This window comes from Halichoerus grypus, chromosome 10, assembly GCF_964656455.1.
Source record: "Halichoerus grypus chromosome 10, mHalGry1.hap1.1, whole genome shotgun sequence".
Classification (NCBI taxonomy): domain Eukaryota; kingdom Metazoa; phylum Chordata; class Mammalia; order Carnivora; family Phocidae; genus Halichoerus; species Halichoerus grypus.
In genome coordinates, this window is record NC_135721.1 from 68,442,223 (window position 1) to 68,461,684 (window position 19,462).

Here is a 19,462-nt window from a genome sequence, read left to right on the forward strand (position 1 = left end):
GTATTTGCTAACAACAAGGTAATTCCCCACAGAATAGTATTGAGGTCATTGAACAAAAGAACTGAAGAAGGAGAGAAAAATGTCATACAAGAAACCAGAAATGCTAGGGATTTAATAATATTTTTACATCAGACAGACAAGAAGGCATCGTGGGGAGGAAGGAGGAGGAGAGATAATTATTTACGGTCATATTTTTTGTATTAAAAAAAAATTTGCAGAGACAGAATCAGAAAAAAAAAACTAATAGCTGAAAAGAGAACATGTCAAGGGATGGCAGGAATGCTGTTACCAGGATCAAGGACTAGTAAAGAGGTGTGGAAATTAAGCAGAATTAAGTACAGCTCAGGGGAAAGTTTTTTACACCAATGAGTTTATAAGCATCAAAATCAATTATGTATGTAGACAGTTTTTCTTGCACGAGAAAAAGTAGACCTTTTATGTTTCACTTACTAGCATTTCCTCAAAATGCCATCTAATATTTTACTGTCTTGACTAAGGAAATGGAAATCTGTCATACTGGTCGAAGGATGCCCACGGAGATGGTTGTTCGATCTTCATTACACCTGGGAAGGTTCAGTGCGTTTTCTCAGGGGCTGATCCTGGGATTGGCTCTAATTAATATTTTCATTAATATTATGGATGATGGGATAGGGCAAGCTTGATAAATTTTCCAATTATGCCAAATTGAGTAGTGAAGCTAGCACCTGGAAGAACTTGATTGTAATTTAAATGACCTTTTTGAGTTTCAGAAGAAAGCAAATGACAGTTTAATTAGACAAGAGCAAGATGCTGGGAGCGAATCACTAGCAATGATAAGAGTGCTTTCTGTTGTACACTGAGAAACAGCTTCATATCTTTGTATATTTTACCTTCAACAGTATAGGTAGGTTACAATAATCACCTTAGAGGTAAAGGTGGGATTAGGTTGGGCTTTCCTGGGGTTGACAGAGTAATTTGGTGGGATGCAGAGGCATGGGGACTGAGTTGAAAAGTCAATCAATAAACAAATCTGCAACCAAACTTCCTACGAGGGTGTTTAAAAAAAATTGTGCCTTATGGTAATGTGAGTTAATTTTACTCATATTTTCAAAATTGGGCATGCCTTGATATAGTAGAGGGGACCCACTTTAGGTATCCAAAATGTAAGTGCAAGGAAAATGGCCTGGGTCCAGAAGAGATCAACAGAAACTCTGCAGTGGCTGGGAGTCTTCTAGCAAAGACTATGGGAATTGTTTAGCTCAGAAAAGGGAAGATGAAAAGTGCATATTTAACTTCGGACACATTTTCATGGTTCATTGTTGGAAGAATAGTGATGAGCCCTTCATTTTATCTATTGAGTATAGGAAAATATACAATCATTTTTTTTTTTTCTTGAAGAGCATTTCTTTATAAAGAAAAGCACATCCAGGGCGCCTCGGTGGCTCAGATGGTTAAGCATCTGCCTTCAGCTCAGGTCATGATCCCAGGGTTCTGGGATCGAGCCCCACATCAGGCTCCCTGCTCAGTGGGAAGGCTGCTTCTCCATCTACCTCTCCCCCTGCTCATGCTCTCTCTCTCTCTCTCTCTTTCTCTCTCTGTGTGTGTGTGTGTATCTCTGTGTCTCAAATGAATAAATAAAATCTTAAAAAAAATACATCCTTACCAAGCTGAGATGTATCACTTTCTAATAGAATGATTTAGGACAATCATTGCCCTTAATTCCTCCCTCTCTTTTCTTTCCTCCCCCCCTTCTTTCTTCTTTCCCTTCCCTCCTTTTTCTTTTCCTTTCTCTCCCTCCCTCTTTCCCTTCCTTCCTCTCTTTTTTCTCTATTTCTTGCTTCCTTTGTTTCTTCTACTTTAAAAATTCTGTAACTTTGCCTACCGAAGGTGGTTTTTGTTAAGGCTATAATTTGGACAGAGATTAAAACCTGACCTAAGAAAGTTTCACTAAGTATCCAGCCTGTAATATCATTGCCATATTTTTACTATATGTAACTGAATGTCAAAGGGTATTTGAATCCTTGTATTTTAAAATGTGATATTGTCATGGAAGTCTAAAGTTGGGCGTTTCTTTCAGATACAAAAAAATGATAATAATACATTATCTTGCCTTTCAGGGCAAATGGCAGGCGATCACACAAGGCTGGAGTTTCATAACATAGAGACTGGCATCATCACGGAACGCCGGTATCTGTCTTCTGTCCCCTCCAACTTCATTGGGCACCTGCAGAGCCTGACATTTAACGGAATGGCATACATTGACTTGTGTAAAAATGGTGACATAGATTACTGCGAGCTCAATGCCAGATTTGGCTTCAGGAACATCATAGCAGACCCTGTCACCTTCAAGACCAAATCGAGCTATGTTGCCTTAGCTACCCTGCAAGCCTACACTTCTATGCATCTTTTTTTCCAGTTCAAGACAACATCCCTAGATGGACTAATTCTATATAATAGTGGGGATGGAAATGACTTTATTGTGGTTGAATTAGTTAAAGGGTGAGTATATGTCAGTTCAATGACAAATAAATAAAAATTTGCAAAATGGACTTCGATACCCAAAAATAGACATTAAACAGATGTGTTGACTTCTAAGGTAGTGGGCAGGGGTGTGGGGGAATGGCTTAAATAATCTATTTGCTCAGATCACGTCTTGTCTTATGAAGATATCTTAAAAGTTAATAGGAAATCAGTAGAGTCTTCTATACCTACATTTTCATATACAAGGTACAAATAATACCGAGTTATAATAATGATAAGCCTTCCATGAATCGTACACTTCAAATGTGGGTTTCCTTACTATGCACACTATAATTCTACAAAAGAGTTTCTACAAATGTATAGAAATGCATGCTAATTACCTAATATTAAGTAATCAGATTACTTCCACAAAATCCCATTAACTCAAACTTAATTCTGTGTCAGAATTCCTTGAAGAATTTAGAAGGAAAGATTTTTTGTAAAATTTCATTGAAACAGTGAGGAAAATGTGATGTCTTTTCATTGATTTGGGTACTCATTCATTCAATCAGCCAATATCATAGCATAGCTGCAGTGGGCTAGAGAACGTACCAGGCACTAAAACAGGTGAACACATAAATATAACAGAAAAGCCTTATGAAAAGTTGCCTCAGATGATCATGTGCAAAGGTTCAGGAGAGTCTTTAGGGAAATAAGGAAAATGTATGAGGCAGGGAGTGGGTATCAGAGCTGAGTCTTGAAGGCTGAGACCACATTTCAGGAGAGGTTCAGGAGAGTCTTTAGGGAAATGAGGAAAATGTATGAGGCGGGGAGTGGGTATCAGAGCTGAGTCTTGAAGGCTGAGAGCACATTTCCAATATAAGAAACAGGCATTCAAGACAAAAGGAGAGCAGGTACAAGAAACTGGCAAAAGATGAAGGGTGTGGTGGAAATAGGGAATGAATAGTGAAAGGTGACCTTCCAATGTCATAAAGTGGGTTGTAGGCCATGATGTTAAAAATAATTTTCACTATTTACTGTAATGCAGACAATGAGTAATCCTCCTGGATGAAATCGTATTGTTTCTTTCTTGTTAACTGAGCCTCTGTACAACTCACTCTCCGACTTCTAGCAAGGACTGAACCACATGAAAAAAAGATCTCCATTTGTAATATCTTGTTGGACTCCCATCAAAAATTCAAAAAGTGATGGCACTTTCTCCACCTTTGCTTTCTTCCCAGGTACTTACATTACGTGTTTGATTTGGGAAATGGTGCTAACCTCATCAAAGGGAGCTCAAATAAACCTCTCAATGACAATCAGTGGCACAATGTGATGATATCAAGGGACACCAGCAATCTCCACACTGTCAAGATCGACACGAAAATCACAACACAAATCACCGCGGGAGCCAGGAACTTGGACCTCAAAAGTAAGTGCACACTGCATCAGAGTAACAGGCACCAACACACATGGGCTCCACTCACATGGCAGATCCTTTGTTTTGGAGCATGTGTATATACCGTGTGCAAAGACTGACCAGAATTTCATTTCCAACACATGATTAATAATACAACACACAAGCCTCTCTTCCCCTTTAATGTGGCAGAAACATATGTATTTTTAATAGCTCAAAAAATGCAACCTCCTAGAATGCACGCATGATTAAAATTTAAAGAGAAAACATGTTCTTAGTCTTGATAGTATAAAGACGAGTAAGTTGTTTGCAAGTTTCTTTAGTTCCTACAGTTTTTAATCGATTTGGGGTCAAGATAACTAGATACCTAAGGAGTTTCTTCTAGAGCTTACTAGTTTTTTTTCCTTAGTGAGGTTTTCCGGATCCTTACAGAGCCTCTGACCAATAGGGGTCTGAGCCTGGCCTATAACCTTTTGTCTCCAGCAGTGAATTCGCCGCACCCCCAACACACACACACACACACACACACACACACACACACACACACACACGTTGTAATGCTTCCATCACCAGCTGCTAAGAAAGTTTAACAGACTTTTTCCTTCCCTATTGATTTCTCAAGTGAGCAAGACAAATGCTTAGAAAACATGTCAATAACGGGAGAAAATAACAGAAGTTTCTATTTGAATGGGCCTTTGTGATTGACTAAGAACATATCCATATATCCCATCTCATTTAACATGGCAATAAGCATTGGACGAGGTTTTATCAGCATTTTATTACGAATGGAGGAAATCTGAGCTTTGAGTGGTTTGCCCAGGAATAAAACACCTGCCACAGTGAATACGAGCTCCCCCCGCCCCCGTTCTGACGCAGGCCCCCCTCCGTTGCTTCTCTATCCTGATGCATCCCAGTGCCCTGAGGGGATCATTGTGCTCACATTTTTGCTTGATAAGAGCTGTTGATTTATATTGATGGGATCTTTTCCTTTGATTCAAAAGGTAAATGCATGGGGAAGTTAGAGAAATGGAAAGAGAAAATCCAACAGAACTCTTTCTAGAGAAAAATGCTCTTTCTAAATCAGGTGAAAGAAGAAAGAAAAGTGTTTCACGTCCTGTAACTGAAGAATATATTTACAATCCCGGGACTATATGTGTCCAACACCTAAAATGTGTGATAATGCCTGTCTTCCTTCTTTCAGAGTGGGCCTCTTGTTAACTTCAAAGCGATCCTGTTTGTGTCCACACAGCTAATAGCTTAGCTCAGGAGGGAAAATGAAATTCAAAGGAAATGCTGTTTAACAGGCGAAAACTCTTTCTCTTTCTTCTCCCTGACTGAAATGAATGGAGTGCATTTTCCGTATTTTCCTATTTTGTGAGTACCCCTGTTTTGCACAGGGGGTTCAGGTGGTAATTGTCAAGGGAAAGGGAGAGATTGTAACAAACATTCGGTGTCCTGGCCATGCCAGCCACCAAAGCTAAAGCAAGGTGGTGTCCTGTTTGTGGAGGGGGAGACCTCAGTAAGCCTAAATGAGTGTCCCTGGACACTGGACACTGTGTGGGACACTGAAGTGGCTGGGAAAGAAGCAGTTCCTGGTTGGTGGAAGTACGTGACCTGCACAAACCTACATTCACAGTGAGGGTATAGCGAAGTAGTGCAAGGCACTGGGTTCTATCTCATTGGACAATTAGGACACTGTCTCCTGAGGTAAATATTTGCTTATTGTTCAATTAAAAAATAGAAGTGAGGGTAATAGGAGGTCATGGTATAGCTTTCTTTCTGGTGGTGGAGGGGACTTTTACCAATCTACATCACCCTCAGAGCTGATTTTTTTATTAAAACATTGAGTATTTCATGATTTCGAGTGTAAAAAGGCTTTATCCATGATGCAAAAACTAAAACTATGAGTTAAAAATTGCATTTTATGTAATATTAAGATACTAAGCAGTGACTTCTGACTGAGTGCATCTGTATTAAAAAAAAAAAAACAAACCACTATTTAAATTTGAAGTGAATTTCCCAGGGGAATAGAGATTCTATACTAATGACTATCCCCCTGTACCTCGTAAAGTTCCTATGTGTTTACAAATTTATCAGACTATGCCAAAAGGTGGAAGCAAGTTCCTAAAATTAAAACTTAAAAATTAAAAGCCAAAGCCGTGGGCTTATAAATTAAATGTGTGATCCAATGGCAACGATCACCCCAAAGAAGCACACTTGCCGTGTGTGCCACCGACTAGAAGGAGCTTAAGAAGAGAGCATGGTCATGTGGCAACACATCACCTAGCTTCCATCATTACCAACTTTTGGTGTGTGTGGTGAGAGGCATTGGCCAGATAAGGAGTATTTACTCTGTGCAAAGAGTGGAGAGTGCATTTCTTTAAAAATATATATATATTTGAGAGAGAGAGTGCACAAGAGCAGGAGGGTCAGAGGAAGAAGCAGACTCCCTGCTGAGCAGGGAGCCCAATGCAGGACTGATCCTGGGACAGGAAGGCTTAACCAACTGAGCCACCCAGGCTCCCCGGAGAGTGCATGTTTGAAAAGGAAGAAAGAGTTCCTGTCATGAGAAGCTTTCCGTCCCATGGAGCAGATTGACTTGGGGCATTTGCCAGACAGAGAAGAACCGGACTCCCTGGAGCCACATCAGGGCATTTAAACGAATCTGGTGGCATCAGGAAGAGTTTTATTTATTTATTTATTTTAAAGATTTTATTGACAGAGAGAGACACAGGGAGAGAGGGAACACAAGCAGGGAGAGTGGGAGAGGGAGAAGCAGGCCCCCCGCTGAGCAGGGAACCTGATGCAGGGCTCGATCCCAGGACCCTGGGATCATGACCTGAGCTGAAGGCAGACGCTTAACAACTGAGCTACCCAGGCACCCCCAGGAAGAGTTTTAGAGGAAGGTATGTTTAAGGGATTTCAGAAGGATGAGTAAAACAACTAGGCATTTTCTCCTTCCCACCTGGATGCCCACTGGAATTAGGGAGGGCTAATTGGTGTAGGAGAGCATCTACAGGAACTCTTCACTTTGAATTGAACAGCATTGTTTTCTTAGCATGCTAGTCATGTAGAATTCAGACACTCTAAATGTGGGAAAAATGAAAGGTGACCTATTTTGGTTGATGGTTTTATTTCATGTATATTTTGCCCTGAAAGAATTAAAGGAAAATTATCCTATTTACTTTACACTCTACTCAAAGTCTCTGCCACAAAGTTCTTCTCAAAGTGAGGTCAGCCAACTTTACCACTTCAGAGTCATGTGGTGGGGTTGATGAAATGCAAGTTTCTGGATCCTACCTCAGACAGACTGAAGCAGTAATCATTTGACAGTAATGTGCTGGAAATGGCAGGTGTCTGTATTTCTGAAGAGTACTCAGTAATCTAGATGCCATTTGTGTTTCAGAACCCTGAAAGGATGCAGTGTCCATGTTGAAGCAAAATTTAAGTTACTTTTGAATTTAGTACAAATCCTGGTTTTACTTTTATTTTAGAATTTTATTTTTGTTTTGTTTTTTGTTTTATCAGGCCTGGGTCAAGAGACATTGGTTGCTTCAGGATTATTTTTTTTTTAATTCCTCATGTTACCATACCGTAAAAAGACACTAGAGGGCAGCATCAGGCCACAAAACCTGCCTTACAAGCCTGAGGTTGTGGGGGAACCTCAACAGGCTCTCCTTGTGCTGAAGCAGAATTTCTTTGTTTTCAGCCAGCGAATAATGTTTTGGATCTTTATAATAAGGCATGCTTTTATCTGCATCTCTATGTAATTATATAGACAGGAATTGTAGAAATTTGCAAGCTAGGGACCATTTATCCCATTCCCCACCTTGACTCCGCTGGAGATGGTCAGAAACGGGCAGGAGTCTAACGATCTTTCTCAGAGAAGAGGAATTCCATGCAGGTGACCTTGTTCAAATTACCTTTCATGACACTGCCGAGTTCTCAGGGGGTTCTGTGTCTCTCCCTGCTGATACAGTTTTGCTTTCATCTTTATTTCCCAGCTGTTTGTGTTCTATTCCCTCTGGCTATTATGTACAAGCTGCAACATGTAATGAAAAGAGCAGCATAAATTTGCTCTCTGCAATGATTTCCTAGCACAGCTGCACATTCATTGTGGGACTTCTGAGTCCTGCCCCCTTTAGAGAGATAAAGGGCTCGTGTAATTCCTCCTTATGTTCCTTCTCTTGTTCCTGTATTTGGCACATTTGTATGTTTGTATACGTATGTGTATGAGAAGGAGCTAATATTTATTGACATTCTACTAAATACTAAGTAGATTTAAATGAGGTTATTTTAATTCATCCTTACAGTTACCCAGGGATTTCAATTAAGGTCAGTCTTGCTCATACATTAATCTAGTAAAAGAACAAAGATAGGCAGAAAGGACTGTCGTGGGCCCCCACTTTCCATGGGCACCCTTCTTTAGGGTATTAAGTTCATCCTTTAGCAAATTGAGGATAATGTACATGATGGGGAAAAAAAAAAAAATAGATTTGAGTGCAGAGAATACAGTGCCCTCAGGTGGCCACTTAGCAAACTACTTGCAAGTGACTAATCCCCGTCTCGGCCACAACTAGGTCAACCCAGGCCGAGTGTCGCCCTTGGTTCTCCCACTCCCACCCCAATTCCTTACCCCCGAGGGCTTTGAGGAAGCTCTCCTTCAGTCTTCCTATCTTGTCTCTTCTCTCCTTTTGACCATTATCTGCTTTTTAACCTTCTTAATATTCCTCCTTAAATCACTTTGAAAATAGCCATCCGCTATTGTTTATCCTGCTACCAAGCCACTAAAAGTTTCCATAATCAGAGACAGGCAACTAGAACTGTCTTTTCAAATATATTCATTCTCTCAGCAAAACTGAAGATGAATACTATTCACGTTTTTTTAATCTTGATCATACACCCGTCTCTCTGGCTCAGCTACCCACCCTCTTGCAATCCTGACTATAACACCTATGCCCACCCTCTCTACCCTTTAATGTTGCCATTTGACAAATCATTGCTGCTGTTCTTCCATGATTCAGATTTTATTCCTATGTCCCGATCATTTTTCAATATGCCCGAGCTGTGTATTTTCGGCCCATATGCCTTTCCCAGATAATTTACTGAAAAAGAAACTTTTGGAGAAGAGTCTAACTTTGAGCATAGCCTTTTAAAGCGGGAGATAGGGGCGCCTGGGTGGCTCAGTCGTTAAGTGTCTGCCTTCAGCTCAGGTCATGATCCCAGGGTCCTGGGATCGAGCCCCGCATCGGGCTCCCTGCTCCGCGGGAAGCCTGCTTCTCCCTCTCCCACTCCCCCTGCTTGTGTTCCTGCTCTTGCTCTCTCTCTCTCTGTCAAATTAATAAATAAAATCTTTAAAAAAAAAAAATAAATAAAAAAAAAAAAAAAATAAAGCGGGAGATAGCATTGAAACTGGAGGCAAGCGTCTGTTGTCCTGTTGGTTAAGCTGTCTTTATGAGTTTGTTTTTTTTTTTTTAGTTTGTGAGGAGCTGAGATTTATTCACATTACTTTAGTTAATGGGAGATTGTTTTAAGGATCCATTAGGAAGAGAGACAAGAGATTGCCATCCTGGGATCTCAAGAGCAACCCTCCTAGGTGTTCCCTTGGACACAGATATGCACTGCTCCCTAATTCCAAGTTCTATCACCAATCCCAGCTCAACTGTGTCTACTCCCGCTTAGAGATAATTTCTCTCTGCCCCCTGGCTTCTCCTACTCTTGGCTGCTGCCTCATGGCTTCAAACTCTTGCTTTTGTGCCTGTGCATTAGCACGTTGTCTCCTCCTCTCTCTCTTCATCTCACTTTCAAACTCCCCCAAAGACATGATCTCCTACAGTGAATGGACCCTTCTAGAACGTTAAGTTCATGGGCTTTTGCCCTGCTGTTTTGGGGTAGACTCCCTTCCTCAGGCCGAGTAGCTGTACACACAGAACTAGATTTGCATTGGCATAAAACCTGAACTTGAAACATGATCCCTGGGAAGGAGACCATGGGTTGGAAGACTCTGTGAGCTTCTTAGAAGGGAGTGGGGTGATTTGCTTATTCAGAAGGGCCCTGAGTGTCATGCCAGAGGTGAGGAGGAGGGAATGAAGGGGTTTCAAGCAAGAGGGTAGAGTTCATGGTGCAATCTACAGTTATTCCTTCAGCTTCACTGCAGAGGATGGGGGCAAGCTGGGGGAAAGAGACCACTTTGCAGGCAATCGGCACAGTACAGAACAGAGACAATCAGGCTCTGAGTATGTAAAAGTAAGACTGGACATCTGTTTGTTTCCCACACAAGAATTGAAAGACAATTAGAGATATGAAACTATTGTTTCTCTCCTGGTATCTCCCCTGGATTCCCAGGCTTTGCAGAAATCAGTCTTAATCTGGTCTCTTTACTGCAAGGCCTTTGTCAGCGTGTTCAAATCTCACTGTCACCCCCACTCCCAATGAGACCTCTCCTCCCCGTGCCCAGTTGTCTTGGACCTGCCGTCTGACCTTGGGCATGCAAGTTCCTCCTTCTGCTTCCCTATAACCCTTGGACCAACTTACCCGAGTGAACAGACTTTAAGTTCTTTATTCCTGGTCAACGATTCTGCTTTCTTTTGTATTCCTCCACTCATTGTACTTGTTTTGGAGTCTCTTCAACACTGGGCATAGGTTTTCTATGTTTAAACTTTTCTACGCCCTCTAGGTTTTCTATGTTTAAACTTTTCTACACCCTCTAAACCTATTATTTGAAGTTTACCTTCCCACCATTAGGATCATAGGAGCTTGGAGCTCAAAGTAATCTTAGGGACAAACTGGTCTGAGTTATTTCTTTTACAGAAGAGGCCAATGTGCTCAGGGGAGACGGGCCAGCATCACCGTACAGATAACTAGTGTTTCTAGATCTGGTCTTCTAATTCCCAGTTGAACACTTTTTACAATAGGCCAGGGAAGACAAGTTTTATTGCTCATAGCAACTCAGTTGGCTGCAAGCGAAAGCCTGGAGCAACATGCTGAAAAGAAATCTGAGAACTTCTGTGGGCTTACTGGAGAAGACTCTTCATGTGGTCAGCCTAGGCTCAAGATGGAGACTGGTGGTGTGTTGGCTTTTTATTTCTGGTGCAACTTTAAAGCGTCAACCCTTCCAATTTGCAGTTGCTTTAGGGCAAGTGATACAGGTGCTCAAAGCCCCGATGCTGGTTTCTGCTCACCCTTGACATTGGCTGAGCTCTGACATCTCAGGCCTTGGCTTGTGTGCTTGGAATAGCAGAGAGGAGGTCATGTTCCAGGAGAAATAGCCTTCCCCGGTCCTCCCACAGCAATGTGTGGGGTCCTGGAAATCTGAATCTAGTGCTCAAATGCCTTTTGGACAAGGTTCCCATTTACCATGTCCCAACAGGACAGTGATTAGACAAGATGAGCTCTTAGAGCTGGTGACATTTATGCTGTGGAGGAGAAAGTACCTACAGGTGCTGAGGGGGGTTCTTAGTGGTCAGGTACTGCTCACAAGACCTCACCTCATTGTAGCTAGGCCTTCAGTGTCCATCCCTCTTCAGGGAATTCCTGGCATGAAGCTGAGATGTCTTCTTAGTAAGAAGTTGAGCTTCTCGGTCAAGAGCTCCCTGCATCAGAACCATCTGAGAAAGCAAGTTTGGCCAACATCTCTCTCACCAAAGTACTTGAGTCATAAGGGTTTTTATGGCCAACCTCTTTTTTTTCTAAAGCGGGACTTAGACAAAGGTCTTTGGGGGTGCAAAAAGCATAAACCCATTCAGACTAACTTCAGTGAAAAAAGGGGAAGTGATGCAAAGTATATCTTTCAAGGAACCCAAGGGCAAGAGAGAGGAAGTTTTAAGTCCTGGACCTCATGAGAGCTATATTTAGGAAACCTGTCAGCAACAAACCAGCATCTTCACTCTCTTGGTCTCCACTGGGACTGAGACTTGCTTTCTCTTGGCTCCCCCAAAAGCCCTCATTATTCTCCCTCTCTGCATACTGGCTTTCCCTGCAATCACAGGCATTGGAAAAGGGATTCTCCGGACCTGGCTTTTCACCCCTGAGCAATTCAGATGCCCAAGAGAGACTCACTTGAGTTTAGGAGTCCTAGTGCCAAATTCTTAGAGAGTAAAATTGATTGCAACATACGTCCTCTCTGTGACCAGGATGAGCAATGGTAGGAGGCAGGGTCATACTGTACAAATATGAATTCTCTGGATTTGAAGAAATATTTGGACAGACTACTTAAGAGTATAAGTGGAGCCATTGAGGGCTCTGAAAGGTGATCTGTAAGCTCCTATGCAAAAATCAAGGTGGTGGTGTGTTTGCCTTGTTCTGGAGCAGGGGTTGGGTGGGGGCTACAGCCGTCAAGATGGTAGAAAACTGGGCTTCTCATGGCACCAAAATGTTCATATGACTACATTCATAAATGCTTGCATGGACAAAACTATCCCGTGTGTGGAGTGAGACTGTTGATCTGGGGTCAGAGACAGCACATGAGATACAAAAGCCAGAAGCAGAAGTCAGAGACTCATTGGATTTTTGGGAAACACAACAGAGAGAGAATGCTAGATTTTTATCCTCTGGAATTGGGAAGATTTACCAGGCTCTTCTAGATCTATAAAGGACAGAGCGGCCATGGCTGACTTGTGGTTAATATTACATTTGTTCCTTACAGATCTCAAAAGTAAATATCACTGTTCCTTTCAGCAGTGGTTCCATTTAGTTAGGGTTTAGTAATAATGCGGGTCCAGACCTCTTTTACTGTGACCTTTGGGTCACAGTAGTTTTTAGTTTCTCCTTTTAATCCTGAACAATTCCTCTCAAGCTGTGGTTCAAAATCAGAATAGACTGGAAAGTGAGTTGGGCTTAGCACAAAGATACCCCTACCATTATAGAGATAGTTCAGAGCCATTTCTGCCCTCCTGACTCTTAGCAAAGCACATTTTTCATGGCACCGTGCTGGGGTTGGCCCAGTATTTTTGACACACTGGAGGGCACCTCCAGTACTACTTTGGAACTACATTAGGTCAATCAGGCTTTCTTGTTAATGCCATATTAATGTGGCTTTCTGTTCCTGCCCTTAAAAGGGGCCCTTTCTTCACGTACTGCTTGGAGCACTGGGTGTTATACGCAAACAATGAATCATGGAACACTACATCAAAAACTAATTATGTAATGTATGGTGATTAACATAACAAAAAGAAAAAAGAAAAAGGGGCCCTTTCTTGACCTTTGCAATTAATTATTGTGGTTTTTTCTTGAAAATAAGCAAGAAGCAATAGAGCATTGTAATTAAGGACACAGGCTCTCAGGTCAGACAGACTTAGGTGAAATAGCATCCCTACTATTTATTTTATGTGTGTCCTTAGGCAAGGTACATCACTGTTCTCTCAATCCTGTGTACCCTTTGCAAAGCATCAGCTAAGAGATTTACATAGATTATCTCTTCAATTTTCATAACAAAGTGGTGAGGTTGCTGTACTAAGCTCCGAGTTACAGATGATAAAACTAAGGTAAGGCTTAGGGAGGTTAAACTTCTCACCTAAACAGTAATGATAATGATATTGAATGTTATATAGTTATAATAGTTATTTTAACCATTTCTGAGGGCTTATTGTATCCCATGTACTCATAAATACTTGGCACATGAGGTCTCATTTCTCACAACAGTGCCCAAGATCAGCCAAAGTGCTCTTTGAAGCTCAAGGGTTTATAAGGAGGGGGGATCTTGTAAAGCCCACCCGGATATGACAGGCATTGGCAATATTTAAGCCACTTATCCAGGTTCCTTAGAACTTGCTTATGAACATTCTTAGGCAGGCTGCATGAGGCTCCACCGCCTCTCCTGCCGCTACCCACTCTCACTTCATTACACCCTCTACTTGCATTGCCCACCATCGGTTCCCCTTGGAGCTCCGGGACTGGAAAAAGACTTCCCCAAGCCCTTTAAGGTCCTGTGGCACTGTACTCTACAACACAGCAGACCTTTGGCATTTATAAATCGGACAAGCACGGTTCCATCTATTTTTGAGAAGCTTGATGGTCTGAGAATTATTAGTACTTGTGCGGGAACACAAGTTTGAATCCTGCACAGCAAAGGGGTGATATGCCAAACTTAGTGTTTTTGTGAAAGAAACTGTCTCCTGGCCTGGCATTTGTCTTTGTTCAGAGATGTATAAACCGCCTTCATTAGTGCCATCAGCATCATAATTAGTAACTTAATAAATAATGTCATTTATTGAGTACCTATGTGCCAGACACTGTGTTAAGGGCTTAAATGTGAAATCGTTAAATTAAATAAGCATGATGTTCAAATATAATCAATTTACAATATTATTTTTTATCTCAAGTCATCACTTCAAAATGTATTTGTACCATATACTGGCTTAGAGGAAATGTTTGGGCTCACTGTTAAGACAATTCTATAATCATTTTACATTATAGAACTTTAAAAAAAATTTTTTTGCGGGCGCCTGGGTGGCTCAGTTGGTTAAGCAACTGCCTTCGGCTCAGGTCATGATCCTGGAGTCCCTGGATCGAGTCCCGCATCGGGCTCCCTGCTCGGCAGGGAGTCTGCTTCTCCCTCTGACCCTCCCCCCTCTCATGTGCTCTCTCTGTCTCATTCTCTCTCTCTCAAATAAATAAATAAAATCTTTAAAAAAAAAAATTTTTTTTGCAGTCAGGAAGTCTGTACATCTTACATTGGGCTGTCTGTCTCAGACTCAGATTATTTTATATCTATTGTGCTGGCCCTTTAGCCAGGACTTAAAGTTTGATATTCTTTTCCATAGGTGTGGCTTCTTAATCTTTACAACAGTTAGATGAGTGAGATGTTAGTGTTTCCATGTTACAGATGAGAAAACGGAGACTCAGAAAGGCTGAGTGAGTTGCCTAGAAATAGAATTTGAACCCAGGTTTGTGGAAGTATTTAAATACTACTCTGTGTATTTGCCAACACATAAAAAAAAGGAATTTCTTCTGAATGTCTAGAGTGAAAGATACTGCCTTTTTTGATCTTAGGGTGAAATGTTATGTAATAAAGAAAAAATTTCCTCTTCCATATAGAACTTCAAACTTGCACATGACTACATTGTATAGTGCTCAAAATTTCACTTGTGGTAATTACAGGAGAACTTGATATTTCTACTTTCATTTTCCACATGTTCGTCCACACAAATGCTTGCGTAGAACCTATATATTGGTTCTATTTCCTTAGCCCCTGAAGTCTTTTTCAAGCACTATAACTAACAATTTTAATTGTTGATGTTCTTAATATGGATTTTATAGAACACTTATATTTATAGGTACTTAAAACAGGCCCAAGAAAATTAAGTACTTGGTTGGATGATTGGACATTGGCCTATCAATCGTCTTTAGCTTGTACCTATAGGCTATTTGCAGTCCATTCTGTTGTTAAGCCCTCCATTGTCCTAGCCTTTAGGGAAGGTTGCCCACACCTCCCTGTTACCCTTTTTGTCGTTGTTAAGTATTTGCTTTTCTCCTTAAGAGTAATTTAAATATTGGAAAAACAAAGTATTTGGAGACATGAAGTAGGGAATTACAGTATTCCAGTGGGATTTGATAGCCTGATTGAGAATATTCCATCTTTCAGGCACAGAAAGAATCCCTTCTTTGGGGAAAGAAAAAAAAAATAGAAAACGTCAGATACATAAGAAAAAAAATAAGGGTTTTATTTGACTCTATAAAGCTCCTGTAGGGGCGCCTGGGTGGCTCAGTCGTTAAGCATCTGCCTTTGGCTCAGGTCATGATCCCAGGGTCCTCAGGAAGTCAGGGTCCACAGGAAGCCTGCTTCTCCCTCTCCCACTCCCCCTGCTTGTGTTCCCTCTCTCGCTGTGTCTCTCTCTGTCAAATAAATAAATAAATAAATCTTAAAAAAAAAAAAAAAAAGATTCTAAATCTCCTGTATTTTAGAAGATTTTTGGCAATGTCCATAAAGTTTTTTTGGTGTACTTTATATCATTTTTGTCCTTCCATGCTATCCAAAAAACCACTAGTGTTTTTTTTTTTTATTCTGTATATCCTACTTGAGAACAAATGCCACTTTTTTGACCTGCATTAAACAGGCCATTAGTATAGGGAAGAGCTGTTCTTCTAAACTTACCCTGCATAGCACTAGATCTTCCCCACCCAAAATAAATGTTCCTTTATTTTGAAATAGGAAAAGAAAATTCTTTGAGTGAGGAAAGTTATTTTGAAAAAGAAAGAAAGCCAAATTGCTATACAGAACCACTCACAATCTTAGGAAAGAGAAGATTTGCATAGGTCCTTTTAGTGGTCCCTTAGTTATAAATCTCCGTTAATTTCAGGAACAGTCATTTCTAAACTCCTCCACCTGTTCTATTCCTGTCACTGAGATGGTTTTTAGCAAAAATAGGAGGCCATGTAGTTAGCAGGAGAAGAGGTGGCCTAGGAGTTGGAAGTTTTTGTGCCATTCTCCTGGTACTGGTTGCATTGCCTTGCGCAATTAGCTCACCTTTTCAGTAGGGTCGTTTGCTTACCTGCACGTGGGGTTAGTAACAACTTCCTACCTATCGGGAAGAACTGGTATGAGGATCAAATGGAATAGGGGGTGGCAGAGCACCCAAACGGAGGTTCTGTGCATGTTTAAGGTATGACATTATTTTTGAGATGGAGAACCTCTGCAAGCTGTGTGCGGTCCCAGAGAGCATCACACACTGAATGGAAAATGAAACAGGAAATGGTGACAGGACTGTCTGATGCTAAAAGGATGTCTAAGGTATCTACACTGGCTGTCAATCGGATGAGGAACAAGAAAAATAATGATACTATCTGAACTGTTTTTTCACCTAAACGCCAATTTACAAAGCCATGAGACAAAGTTAGCTTGGCATGAATTTATATGCCCGAACTCGTACCCCATCTGCCATGATGTCACTGGCATAGAGTGGGTTTAAAAGAAGATGGATTGCTACACACACCTCCATAGCAATTTCATTTTATTATTTCCCATTTAGCATGCCCACCAGCTTTCCCTCACAGTCTGTTGGCCAAACACACAAACAGAATCTGTCTTCGAGTTGTAAGTTTTATAATCCTCCTCTTAAAACAAAAATTCTTTTTTTGGGCAAGTTTGTTTTGAAAATATCAGAACCAAAAATTTCAGAATGTCGAAAGCATTACGTGTCCTATTTATATGCATAATGACAATATTAATTCTTAAGGCTCACTACAAGGAAAACATTAAAGTCTGAATGTAGACTTGATCAGAGCCCATCCCCCCTCCACCTGTTCATACACAAGTATTAAGTTGGGCCATCAATGAATGCAGATGTCCTACTTAACTCTTTGTAGGAGGCAATTCAAAAACAGCTGCCGTATCTAAAAATCAAATTGGGGAGTCCTAAGAATTCTACCCACTCATCAGAATTTTGATACCTAATATTCATGTGGAAGCAAATTGGTTTTGTCTCCATGAGATTACTCCATTAGCGTGCAGTTGAGTCTCCCATTGTCCTGGGCATCTGTGTTAGTGTGTATGGACTCCTGCTAACATTTATTACTGTTACTTTCCTCCACTGGCCAAGATACTCTAAAACATCCCTGTGTTTTAGAATAGTGGAGCTGTCCAAATTGGGCACTTGCCACCTTTAGTATACAGTGTATAAACCAGTGCAGAGTCGGTGAAAATCGTCATAGTCTCAGGGGACCTGTGTTTGGAAGCAAGCCCTGCCATTTTCTAGCATTGTAGCCTTGAACCATAGTGTCTTCATCTGTGACATGTTCTCCAAGATAACCGTTATTCCCTTTGTCACTCAGCAGGCAAAAATCAAATGAAATGATACCTGTCCAAGTGCTCACTGAAGTTTAGTATACTGTACCAACATCAGTCATTGCTGTCCTCTAAAGTCAATGCTGTCTTTTCTGGTTTTGACCATGGCAATGGTTGGGACTCAAAGCTGTGGGGAGGCTCTCTCTCTTACCCAGACAGGGCTCTGTACATTTAAATTCAGTTGTCTCCGTAACTTTTGTGAAATGGAGAGTCTTTTTAGCAAAAGCAATCTACTGTTGGATGTGGGAGCCTACTGTAGGATCAGGAATACCTGTGGTTGGCAAGGAGCTAAGAGATAGTAGCAGCAGACCAGAAGGACTCTACTCCTAGAAGTCCTTGGGTGGTGGCCCAAGGGCTGTGTGGAGTGAGACACCTAAAAACTCATAGTTCGTGCAGATCGGGATGAAGAGATTTCCTAGGGTAGAGCATCAGGAGTCCACAAAGTCAGCTTGGTGCTGTTCTATGGCCACAAACAGTAAATGCATGCCTTCCTGTGATGCCAACAGGGGGGACAGAATAGAAGATTCTGGAGAAATAGTGTAAATGGTCCACAGTGTGAAGTGTACCTATGGAGGCCACATAAATTAGATCAGGTTTTTATGGAGCAACACAGAGAACAACAGAATAGCCAGAGACAGAATGAGGCAGAGGGCTAGGGTGGGCTGGAGTTTCATTTCCCACAAAGATTTTTGCACTTAGTTTAACTGCAAAACACTCCTCAAGGGGTTCTCATCAACACACATTGATAGCCTAAACTGTTTCTATACTTCTTTGTCTGCTTCTCTCTGCAAATAAATTCAATATATGTTACTTAAAATGGATCATGGATTGGGGCACCTGGGTGGCTCAGTCAGTTGAGTGTCTGACTCTTGGTTTCTGCTGGAATTATCTCATGGGTCATGGGATTGAGCCCGCCTCTGGCTTGTGCTCAGAGGGGAGCCTGCTTGAGATTCTCTCTCTCCCTCTCCCTCTGCCCCTCCCCCCGCTCATGCACGCTTTCTCTCGCTCTTTCTCTCTCTTTAAAAAAATTGATCATGGATTACTCTATTAGAATGGAGAAAAAAAAAATGCCACTGCATTGAATTCTCTAAATGAGTTGGATGGCTTCACTTCCGCGTTCAAGAAAGGAGTCAGTAGAAGAAAAATTCCCCAAAATTAACTTCATTATTTCTCAGGTGGAGGGAACGAGCAACAAATATGATTGCTATATTCGTAAAACCTTCACTATGTCTTTATTGTTCAAATGATTATTTAGTGAGTGCAAACCCGCCAGTCCATCCATTCATCCAGTTATTCAGTGACTACTAAGTGAAAATGAGAACATGAAGATACTTAGTTCATGATCATTTTTCAAGGAATTTATAAAATAACAGGAAGATAAGGGGCGCCTGGGTGGCTCAGTCGTTAAGCGTCTACCTTCGGCTCAGGTCATGATCCCAGGGTCCTGGGATCGAGCCCCGCATCGGGCTCCCTGCTCCGCGGGAAGCCTGCTTCTCCCACTCCCCCTGCTTGTGTTCCCTCTCTCACTGTGTCTCTCTCTGTCAAATAAATAAATAAAATAAAAAAAAAAAAAAAAATAACAGGAAGATAAGATAGTCACACAAAGAACTGGGGAAAAAATAAGGTAGTTGTCAGAAAAGAGGTTCAAAATGTTATGAACACTCAAATACGGCTAAGCCTCTGGTTTTATTTAGAAGCTGGAGGGAAGTATGGAAGCGATCAGAACACAGGGGGAGACTGATGTGGTGTTGATGAGGAGGCTAGATGGTGTCTGGGACAAGCTCTGGCATGAAAGGTGTACAAGGGGAAAGGTAGACAAGAACTGG

At 41.4% G+C, this 19,462-nt stretch overlaps 1 protein-coding gene across 22 annotated transcripts in view; it reads left to right on the top strand.

The window, feature by feature from the left end:
- Positions 1 to 19,462, top strand: part of NRXN1 (neurexin 1) — a 1,113,724-nt gene that overhangs the window by 557,470 nt on the left and 536,792 nt on the right. For all 22 annotated transcript variants that reach the window (XM_078056570.1, XM_078056572.1, XM_078056583.1 and 19 more), the window contains 2 exons: positions 2,097 to 2,478; positions 3,681 to 3,871. In XM_078056570.1, coding sequence (XP_077912696.1) covers positions 2,097 to 2,478; positions 3,681 to 3,871 — 573 coding nt within the window. The remainder of the gene's footprint in view (positions 1 to 2,096; positions 2,479 to 3,680; positions 3,872 to 19,462) is intronic.